The sequence below is a fragment of the Lates calcarifer genome, linkage group LG7_2, assembly GCF_001640805.2.
Source record: "Lates calcarifer isolate ASB-BC8 linkage group LG7_2, TLL_Latcal_v3, whole genome shotgun sequence".
In the NCBI taxonomy this organism is placed as follows: Eukaryota; Metazoa; Chordata; class Actinopteri; family Centropomidae; genus Lates; species Lates calcarifer.
Window position 1 is genome coordinate 11,884,362 of NC_066854.1, and position 11,146 is coordinate 11,895,507.

The window sequence follows — 11,146 nt, forward strand, 5'->3', positions numbered from 1 at the left end:
TGATCTGACAAGAAGAGTGTCCAAATTAGAAGACACTATCAAACAAAAAGATGCAGTTATTAAAAACAAAGATAGGGAGATAGCTTCTCTGAGGGTGGAAAAGAAAGGGGTGATGGAGGAGCTTCAAGACCAAAGACAAAAAACAGCTTCTTTAACTGAGACGGTTAAAGATCTGAAGGAAAACAACCAGAAACTAAAGGATGAATTAAGAATTGAGCATGCCAAGGTAAAAAGCACAACAGATGAGCTAAATAAGAGCAGGCAAGCAAATGGCAACCTGACTGAACATGTTGGCCACCTAACATCCAAAGTAAAGGCCTCTGAGCTAGAGCTCACCAGGCTGAGTGGTGAAGTGGAAGACATGGAGACGTATGTGCTGCTTGTGAAGGAGGACATAGAGTCAGTCATATCTGTCATCGATGAGCCTGACAAATTAATCAACAGAGTCATCAATTTCAAAAGACGCTACGTCGACAATGAGGAGAATGTACAGATGGATGAAATAACAAGGCATGCCACTGGACATGAGCTCAAGAACCTGAAGTCAGAGAATGAGACTTTGAAAAAAGCCCTGAAGACCTGCAGCCATGAGAAGCAACGTCTGGTGGAGGAGGTTGACAAAATGTATAAGGCTAAGTGTGAGATGGAAAGTTATTACATACAAATGATTAATAAGAAAAAGATGGAGGAGCAGATGGGCTCAAAGCCAATGAGGCCAGCACGCTTGTTACCCATCTCTTCTAAGTCAAAGGCCACACCTAGCCGCAGTCAATTTAATTCTAGTGCACATAATATCCTGCCTACCATAGGCAGGAAAAATTAATTAACAATGTTTGTATGGGTTTCCCCCGGGTGCTCCGGTTTCTTCCCACAAGTCTTACTAAATGGGAAAAAAAATAAATAAAAAAAACATTTCCTGCAAGTATTTGATTGATTTAACAGTTTCATTAATGACTCAACTGGCTGTTAGCCAGTGTTTTTGCACCAATGTACTGTTTTATGTTGTGTCTAAATCTTTTTTATATCAAGGTGACTTTCTTAAAAATAATGTCTGATCACTGTATGAAAGTGGCTTATTACTGGTGTTGACGTGACACTTCTTCATATGATTTCCACACATTTGACAAATGATACTGTGAAGTACACGGAATTCATTGTTGTGTTAATGAGACCAGGTTTAGGCAACTTCTGCTTTGTTATATAGTACAGCCTGTCCAATGATGCATTGCACTGCTGCCATATGATTGGATAATATTTGCATGAATAAGCAGGTGTACAGGTTCCTTATTAAGTTCTTGGTGAGTATATATATGTCAACCCTTTCCTGCCAGTTCTCAATATGTCACTGAAATTCTGCTTTGCATCCTCAACTGACGTATACATGGTTATAAAACTAAGAACCATCATAAAATTATCACAAAGAATTATGAAATACCATCAAATGCATCATTAAGTTCACCAGACAATATTTTAGGAAGCAAAATTAATTTATAGTTTTCTTGGGAATACAGGGAAATAAAGACAACCCATGAGAAAATGTGTAAAAACTGAAAGGGGTAAAAACAACCACGACAGCAAAGAATAAAGATATCAAAGTTTGTACAGTACAAAATTCACACACTGGTAAAGTCCATTCTGTATGTCTGTGGTGATGGCTCTGCAGTCCGTTCTAACTCCTGGCCTACGCCCCCGCATCTGTCTGACAGGCTGAGTATCTGTAGGTGTACAGCTTATTATCTGCACCTCCACTCAACATCAGCTGAAAATAGATAACAGAGAGTAAATTAGACATTAATTTTATCTGCCAAGTGTGAGTGTGAGGTTGGAATCTCTGAAGACAACAGCTAGATGTGTCTTACCCCGCTTTCTGTCCAGTCCACACAAAACACTTTGTCCTCATGGGCTGCCAGGTCATACAGAGGAGCCTTACAGCTGCAAGACAATATAGTGATATTTAGGTGTTACATTTATTAATTGGATGCATTTAACAAACAATTATCACACAAAAGGGAAATGAATACAAGAGGTTCACAAAACATTTACCAAAATACAGATTCATAGATTCCACCTGAGTGCTGTGTAGTATGTAAAAGCTAAGTTGTGTAAACTGGAGGTATTTTATTCTGACAGAGGCGTCACTGAATGGACAGGATGTCCTGCTCCACATCTCTGACCAAGTGACCTTTCAAGCTGTAACAGTGTTGTTAATGATCCAGATTATGCTCTCATTAGCTACTGAAAAGTAAATAAATGTCCAAATTGTTTTAATGTAGCAGAAACACCAAGGGAACAACCCACACACAGACCTTCTGGTGTCCCACAGTTTGACAAGGTTGTCAAGGGAACCGGAGACCAGCTGGTGCTCATGTGAAGGCGCCCACTTCACAGCGGTGACCCAGCCAGTGTGGGAGGTCAGAGACAGCAGCACCAGCGACCCGTCTGGAGGAGAGAGGTTAAGATTAAGAGGAATAGAGACCAAAATGCTTACGGATCGCAGAAGCAATGCTGCTGAAATGATCTTTGAAATGAGGATGTCTGTAGTGTTTAGAGCAGAGTGGCACCTTTGGTACGAGGGTCATACAGTCTGATGTGTCTGTCAGTGCTGCCTGAGGCCAGTCGTCGACACAGAGGTGAGTAGGAAATGCAGTTAAACACTTTACTGCCCGTCTGTGGAAAGGACAAAACTGCTAGTTATTATAATGCCAAATAAACAGGGTCAAAATGTTTCTAGGTGGATTCTTAATAATAATATAATAAAACATCCAACTTTTTCAAATATATATACTGATTTAGCCACCATTTTTGTTTTGTATGTTTTTATTTTTGTGCTTCAGGTACATTCAGATTAAATTAGTGTGTCTTCCGGAGCCTGTCTCACCAGTGTAGTCTTCATTCCTCCAGTCTCGACGTCCCACACACGGATGGTGTGGTCCCAGGATGCACTGCAAACTTCCTCACTGTCACACCAGAGGACAGAGGACACTGCCTCGTTGTGTCCAGACAACGTCATCAGGGGAGTCTGTAACAGTATGAGACATTAATAACCTTAGATTTGATATTCATACACATTTAACATGTTCACTTAAACATCATTTCAATCTGTTCAGTCATAGTCTGACTCTGGACTCACCCTGGTCAGGCCCAGTTGCTGAGTCTTCTGTTTCTTCCTTGGTCTGTCAGCAGGTTCTTCAACCTCATCTGCCTCATCTGTGGGCACTGACAACAGAGAGGAAGTTTGTTACTTAACAAATATTTGCTTTTTGTTCAGTAAGGCTTTAAAGTCATTCAGTCATTCTGGGCACATACCTGCTGACCATATTTTCAACATTTTGTCCCAGGAGCCACTGCAGAACTGAAAGGACGCAACAGACACATCAGACACACAAACTTGAGCTTGTTATTGACTTTTTTTTCTTTTCTCTCTGATTTTACCTTTGAGCCGGTGGGATCTGTGGCAACAGTGTCAACGCTCCCCGTGTGTCCTCGACAGCAGTGTCTGGCTTTCACCTTGTTTCTCTCAGAGTTCCACTCCCACATCAGGATGGTTTGGTCCAGAGAGGCCGTCAGAAGCAGAGAGGTCAGACCATCTGCAAAGAGAACAGCCACAGAGAACATTCAAAAAAGGTTGTGACTATTAATACCAAGGTGAGTCTCTATCATTCTGTCCTGCTCACCTCTTTTAACCCAGGCTACATCTTTGACTACATCTGTGTGTCCGGCCACCTGTCATCACCGCCTTTCCCTCCACAGACCAGATCCTGGCTGTCTTGTCATACGACCCTGTTAGAATCCTGCATAAAAATACAGGACCACATCAAAACTAATGTGACACTTAGATAAGATAATGACAATTAGTCAAAAAACAAAATAAAAAAACAGCATCTGGGTGGCAAAATATTCCTCCTGATGTGCTGTTGTGAATTGATATTTATCATCTTACCACTCAGCATCCTGCATCTACAGAGCTAATCCAGTCATCGTGCATCATACATTCCTCTGGCTCTGGTGCTGTGACTCGCTCCACATACTCAATCTCCACCACTTCTTCCTGCAACACAGACAGACACACTGATTATTCTGCTGCCCTTTGTACATATGTGTTAAAACACAGTACACTGGAACAAGCAAACAGCATATGCACTCAGGTTTGGGCACTGAGGCCGGTTATACCGTTGATATGCCCTCTGTCTCCATGTGAAAGGACAGCGACGTCCGCAGGAACTGACCCCTGACCAGGAAGTCGAAGTCCACTTTGCTGTGGGATGCTGTGGAAACACATACCAGTTATGCATTCAACTCAGCAGAAACATCAGGAAACACTCTACTAATGTAATTAGAAAGTGGAGGCTCAGCTGGAGAAACTGTGTGTCAGGAAAATATTTAAAATAAGGAATATTTACCATTTTTAGCCAGCAGTAGCTTGTTGATAACATTGCTGAGGTCCTCCACTTCAGAGCCAGCTGGGATGGAGAATGGAACATCATCTACAACATACCTACAGATATATGGAGACCATAGGTTATATCTAAACCAATATGGAATGGAACAATCTGTTACCTTGTGACAGAATGCAAATATGAGGAGAGCAGTCAATCATATCTTCGGTTTGTTAGCTTTAGCGAGGCAAATCAACCAGCTGTAAACATTAGCTGCTAACTGTTGGATGTTGATAATAAGAGGCTAAGCTAGTACACATGCGTTGGTAAAAATCGAAGTGGTGCCTCATAACAACTGTTTACTGTAAGTTACAGCTAGTTAGCCAGCCCGCTAGCCGTCCCTGACCTGTTTAGTTTTATATTTAGTGAAAAGGATTGAGAGCTCACCTCTTGTCCTCTGTGAAGAACCTCGCCTGTAACTGCGACATTATTCTTAGCTGTGTGTTTCTTCCACTGTGTGTGTAGGAATCTAAGCTACAGCTCAACTCTGCTCCTTCGTCACACAACTAACTGTCGTGCAGTAACGCCATGTGGTATCGAGCAAGGCATCGCAGTCGAGCACAGATAAAGTCAATCGATGCCACAGAGACGGATCGGTGCTCTTCTACTAATGTCTGGTCACATTAACTTCTTTACCTTCGCTCCTCCACGTGTTTCTCAGGGCTCTTTTTCTGTTGTTTACCTCGGGAACTGAATGACCCGTAACCTGCAGTGTCTTATAACATGAACCTACAAACACCAAATGTTTTTGGCTTCTACTGTTGCCTCCATGGTCTGTAACTTGGTCTCATTATCTTTCAAGATGTGGTGTGTAATCTGATTCAAACCTGGTTGGTAAATTGACCAGTGTTGTGCTCAGATAAGATTTTAATTATGGGTCTTGTTTGAGTTCCTGAAACCAAAATTTGCATCAGACATAGCTGTCATGATATGAAACCAAACCTGAAGCTTTATGTTGTGGAAATTAGATAGACCTACAATAGTGATTAAAAAGTAGATATTGTTGAACAGTGGTTAGTGTGACCACCATAAGCTATAGGTCTTATAAGACAATTTAAATGTTAATGTGTGGCTTATGTTGTGACTATAAGCTACCAATCATACCAGACCAGGTAAGGCTGTAACTGTAGAAGCCCTGGGTGTATTGGCTTGATCCAAGTCCTTCTCATTTGTGAGAGGAAGATTGCCGTTTTCTGAAGTTACATTGTCTCCATTTGAGTGTAATGCAGCATCAGGAAATGATCAACTTAGTTCTTCCATACAATTCAACAAAAACAACACGTGGTGACAAAAATTAGGAAAACTATAAAGCTGTTGAGAGCATAATCTGAGTCTTTCGTGATAGAATGGTTGTTGTACATCTATTCCACTGCAGTGAATTACACCAAACCACAAACTTACAGCAAAAATGTTTATTTCACCAGGAGTAGATGTTCACAGTCTGACAATAAAAAAAAAAGATTTGTCACAAGAGAACTGGGAAATATTACCAACACTTTGCTCTGTGCTGAGTTAGACAGATATGTTCACAGGTAAAGATCAACATAAAAACTGTTAAACCAGGGAAAGCAGGTCACAAACTTATTAAACATCTTTCTTTTTAAAAAAGGATTTACATTCTTCACTCATTTTATGACTGGAAAAACACTTGGTGGGATTTCAAACCACACCTGACTCCGTTATAAAAAGGTGATCCAATTATTTTTGCTCTTAAACATGAAGTCTTTTTCTGATGTCAAGACACAGACAATAGAGTATTGCCCTGATTAGATATAAATGCATAATGCAAAACTAAAATGGCATAAAAACTAAAACAGAAATATATACAGATTCTCAACCCTTTTCAGTCATCATCTTCTTCCTCCTTTACTTTCTTTTTCTTCTTCTTTTTCTTCTTTTCTGTTGACTGGAGAGAGAAAAAAGCGAACAGTTAAAAAAAAACACTGGACAATAAAAACAGAAAACTTGTCAAATCTCCTCTGAACCATCTTTAAACGTGTGTTTACCTCTGTTACTGCTACCTCCTCCTCTTCCCCCTTTGGCTCCTCAGCTTCAGCTTCCTCTTTCTTATCCTTCTTTTTCTTCTTCTTCTTCTTGGGAGTCTCCTCTGCTTCTGCTTCCTCCTCTAAAACAATAAGAAAAAGCACCTTGAGCATCAAGAGCCACAGTGTGGATATTAAGACAAAGGATAAGGTTCAATCCAAATTCACCCACCTTCTGTTACCAGCTCCTTTTTGGGCTTTTTGGGTTTGACCACAGGTGTTACAGGCTCTTCAGCCTCCTCCTCCTCCTCCTCAAATTTCCTCTTCTTTGAGGTGGATGGAATAGTAGAATCGCCAGATGGATCGTAAATTTTTATTTCACTGTGGAGGAAAACGTGGGTATTTAAAGCCTTCCATATTTACATGTGGAAACTGGGGATGTAACGGTTTCGTCATTTTCACGATATCGCGAGAACAGAAGTGTCTCCTTGTGGACCTGGACGGTAACACACGATAGGTCTTCTGGGTAAAACTGTAGTTTTGGTGGAGTAGAGCAAAGGAAAATGAGAACTACAGAGACCATCATCCTTTGCGCTCCGCTCGCTCCCTCTTCAAATCTACAGTGAAGCTTGTGGATGGCGGTGTTGGAGGCGAGGGAGAACAGAGCAGGGGGGGGGGGGAGAGAGACGAAGCCTTTATTGAGGTATTATCACATCATGAGAATGTGATATCGTTACATCCCCAGTGGAAACATATACTATAGGAAAGGAGCCATTTGTTAATATTCACCTCTTGTGCTGGTATTTGTCTGCCTTTGCCATTGCTTTGCCTGTTCCACTGATTCTTCGGATCTGAAAATGAATTGAGGAGATGAAAAGATCAGATGACCAGCTGAAAGAGACAAATACACACACACACTGACCTGGCCTACATCTTCAATAGGAACCAGTGAGCTTGGGGCTCAGAGCTACAGACAAGCTAAAGAAAAAAGCACAGAGAGATGGACTAAAACACTGGTTTTGTAAACCATCTAGATAGAGCACAAACCCAGCTAACATCCTTTATCTAAATCTCTCTATTGTAACTGTACTTACTCCCTTCTCCTCCAGCTGCCGCAGCCTGGCCTCCAGCTTGGCACGGTTCTCTGCTCCCATTTCTGCATTGGTGTCCTCTCCCAGGGCGTCATAGCGAATAGCCAGGGCTGCTTTGGCTGCCAGCATTCTGGAGATCTGGTCAGAAAACACATCCCCACGTTTATTTTCTAACCATCACACTGTATTCATGAGTCATTACTTAGTCCAGTTAACAGCTCTTCTGAACTCACCTTGCCCTTGTTCTTGGCAGTGGTCTGGCCCACTAGAGAGGCGTGGTATATGAGACCGTACTTGGGTGTGTCTTTGCGGGTCTTCAGGGCTCTAAACAGAGCCTTCTCTGCTCCGAGGATCTGCACAGTGGAGGCTGGGTGCTTTGCCAGATTCAGGAGAGAACCTGAGCAACAGAACAACAGGAGAAACATGTAAATGTGATGTTCTCACCAGTGCCTGTCCATTTAGTCCTCTGATTCAAGCTCAGATGAGGTAGTGACTTAAAACCATCAGTCGTTTTCAGGAAAGTGACGTAACGTCAGCATCATCACTGCTTAGCTGCTTTTCACACAGTCGCCTCCTCGTGACTTACCAGCATGTGAGATGAGTCGGGCGCCAACCAGCTCGCCCACCATTACTGTCAGGTTGGGAGCGATTGCCATCATTCGGTTCTTTAGGTAGTCGTACAGCTGAGTGCGGTATTCTGAAATTTCAATCACCTGTGAAAAAAAGCAGGTAACCTTCGTATTATAACTGCCAGCAGATAAACAATCAAGTCAGTCATTAAATGGCTTTAATCATTATAGACGCTCCCTGTCGTTATGAGCAAGAGTCATGTGACTGTTCAGATGAGGTAGTGACTGAAAACCCACATGGATTGTTTCAGGATAAAGACAAATGTCGTCATCATCACCACTGTCACTTGAGCTCTCCAATGGTGAAATGAAATAGTGAGTGCATACTGGTCTTAACATCTAACGATGGGAAAAGAAAGACACATACCTGATCACACAGGTGCCTAATGTTGCCGATGTCCTGCTCCGACACTTCTGTTCCCATGGAGATCTCAGCGGCCAGTTTCACCTCTGCCTCGATTTCCTCAGGGAGGACGTCTGACAGATCAGAGCTGGCCACGTTTGTGCGATCACCTGGAGACACACAGCAACAGCAGACCTAGCAGAGCTTTCTAACATCTAAGTAAATGACAGATGTGGGTGTTTACCAGGCTGGAGACATCTAATAAATGATGGTAATGAGTTACATTCTCTTGCATCTGAATTTCAACCAAATCAACTGAGATGCTGGTTTTTTTTTCTTACCGATTTTGCGGACAGGTTTTGCAGTAAGCCAAGTTGTCTGTGACCACTTTTCCCAGCTCAGGGAAGTGCCAGCCGTACCACTCTCTGCAGCGCATGATGTAGTTGTTGAGCTCCTTATCCAGGTCATCCAGAAGAGCTGAAGAGACAAAGGGAAAAAAAACATATGGTTACCCAAATATCTTTGGGGTTTGGACTGTTTGTTGAAATATACAAGCAGTGTGAAAGCATGAGAATGATAGTGATGGGCATTTTCACTCTTTTCTGATATCTTACAGACTAAAAAAGTTGAGTAAATAATTGTTAAAAGAACTGATTTAGTTTAGCTGCAGACATACTCTGATCTATATATTGTTCTGTGCTCTTCCTGCATCATTAATAAAAGACACTTACAGATGGCCTGCACAATCATAGTGTCCACTTTGTCTGGACTGAACTTCAGCTTGTAGCGTGATAAACTGGAAACAGAAAAAAAAGACATTGGTGAGTTTCTTCACACACTAACAAAGTATGATTATCATACATTAGGAGGGAGACTGTTGCCTCAGTGGTAGTGACGAATGCTGAGAGAAATCTACAGGGTTGTTTCAGACAGCAAGTGTAATCACAGGCAGCAGTCATGTTCACTTTACACTGTATCAATGTACTAACCTGTGAGCCAACCCCAGAGACATGGCACTGATCTCCCTGGGTGGAAGTCCAGTGATGAGACTCTCCATCTGGCTCCTGATGCATCTCATCAGTTCAGCCACAGCAGGGCTGTGGACACAGCTCAGGTCCAGCTTGTCCTTTAAACCAGAGCCCATTAGAGACATTTCTTGCACATGTCTGGCTAATGAATGTTACTTACACAAATATTAGTTCACTTACTTTGATAACTCCACCGAGTTTTGCATCGCTGATTGCCAGCTGCTCGTGAGCCTCCTTGGCGACCACCTTCTTCAGCACTTTCTTCAAACTCTTGCCAATTTTTCCCTCAACAAGGGCAGTGGCAGCTGAGAGACAGAGATTAAGAACACTGCATCACTTAATCTAACACATAAACTGATGCAAAAAAACAGATAACAGTAAACCTAATACACGAGAGAGAATCTAGTTCTGTAACAATAATTTCAACTTTCTATCCCTGTTGAGTTAAAAATATGCCAACTACCTATCTTCACCATCCGAGCTACCTGCTGATATGAAACACTGTGGTCTCAGTGGTAGTGACGAGTACTGTAAAATGCCTCATGTTTTAATCAGACACAGAAATACATCACAGACCACAGATCTCAGGTGCAGATTTGAGCACAAGCACATGTCATTACCTGCTAAGGCCTCTGTTGTGTCTTGAAACTTCTCAAAGTGCTTCAGCTTCACACTGGAAGGACAAAAATAACAGAGGGAGGTCATACTTCATTCACCGTACATGAATTCCACTGAATCCATCAATGACAACTAGCTGGTTGCATCTATAAAGCACAAGCTGCTCTGAGTGTTTGAATACTACATCAACACTTACATTTTGTTCGCTTTTTCAGGAGTTTCAAACTCTTTATACAGGCTGTCGACCTGTTGCAACTTGGATTCATCGAGGACCTTTAATATAACAAGACATTAAAGTTAGCAGTCATGCATTTCAAGAAAAAGTCTGATCAACACTGACACAAACCAACACTGGTAGGTAAAGGTCTATAAACTTGAGGATCGGTTACAATCTCACTATTTTCTATATATTGCATTCAGGTGGAAGCAATGATCATGTAACAACATTGTGATCGTCAACTCATATATTTACAACATGCGTGTGCGTTGTGTAATGTAGTGTAGTTCTGTGTAGTCTTCTGTAAAGTACAGTCAGTCATTTAAGTTACCCTCAGTGTGCACACGTGGTTACAAGGCCTTTAGATCGTTGACTTAAAGTTACCCCGCGCATCAGCAAAGACATTCGCACTATCAAAACTACATTAACTTCCACATTCAGGTACGTGCATACAAATCAAAATTCTACTCTTAATTGCTCATTATCAGTAAGGTTACATGCAACCGAATCCACATGAGCGTGGGTACCTAGCAGTCAAGCTAAGTCTAGCTAGCTCAAGTAGCTACTGCGTAAAAAACGCTTTAATAAGTTATAAACGAAGGTCGAATACATACCTTAAATATCGCATAACCTGCGGCGGTCTCAAATAACACGAGCATTTTGGCAGCGGCTCGGTTATTTGGTAGAGTTTAAATATTCTATACGCGGGGAGCCTTCAGCCTTTTTCAGGGACCCACCACGCTACAGCTCCCACTCTGTCTGAAACACACGCGGGCAGAGAGAGCACCAGGAAACTCCTGGG

The 11,146-nt window shown here is 42.0% G+C and overlaps 2 protein-coding genes and 3 non-coding genes across 5 annotated transcripts; all 5 read right to left on the bottom strand.

The window, feature by feature from the left end:
- Nucleotides 1-1,468: 1,468 nt before the first annotated feature.
- Nucleotides 1,469-4,991, bottom strand: wdr12 (WD repeat domain 12). The gene is given in 15 exon segments (XM_051065984.1): nt 1,469-1,759; nt 1,860-1,932; nt 2,307-2,439; nt 2,562-2,667; nt 2,879-3,019; nt 3,131-3,216; nt 3,307-3,352; nt 3,433-3,587; nt 3,675-3,723; nt 3,725-3,791; nt 3,941-3,951; nt 3,953-4,048; nt 4,171-4,265; nt 4,401-4,495; nt 4,824-4,991. Coding segments are annotated over 15 exon segments (1,272 nt in total). The 5' UTR covers nt 4,865-4,991; the 3' UTR covers nt 1,469-1,681.
- An 842-nt stretch (nt 4,992-5,833) lies between these two features.
- nop58 (NOP58 ribonucleoprotein homolog (yeast)) lies at nt 5,834-11,128 on the bottom strand. The gene is given in 16 exon segments (XM_051065983.1): nt 5,834-6,342; nt 6,443-6,561; nt 6,651-6,799; nt 7,208-7,269; nt 7,513-7,647; nt 7,743-7,906; nt 8,096-8,222; nt 8,506-8,651; nt 8,823-8,835; nt 8,837-8,958; nt 9,213-9,277; nt 9,471-9,607; nt 9,690-9,814; nt 10,130-10,182; nt 10,324-10,400; nt 10,959-11,128. Coding segments are annotated over 16 exon segments (1,602 nt in total). The 5' UTR covers nt 11,004-11,128; the 3' UTR covers nt 5,834-6,279.
- Nucleotides 7,980-8,062, bottom strand: LOC127139161 (small nucleolar RNA SNORD11B). Its single transcript, XR_007809156.1, has one exon. It is a non-coding gene; the product is annotated as a small nucleolar RNA SNORD11B (small nucleolar RNA).
- LOC127139160 (small nucleolar RNA SNORD11B) lies at nt 8,341-8,424 on the bottom strand. Its single transcript, XR_007809154.1, has one exon. It is a non-coding gene; the product is annotated as a small nucleolar RNA SNORD11B (small nucleolar RNA).
- On the bottom strand, nt 10,007-10,094 carry LOC127139164 (small nucleolar RNA SNORD70). The gene has a single exon (XR_007809159.1). It is a non-coding gene; the product is annotated as a small nucleolar RNA SNORD70 (small nucleolar RNA).
- Nucleotides 11,129-11,146: the final 18 nt, after the last annotated feature.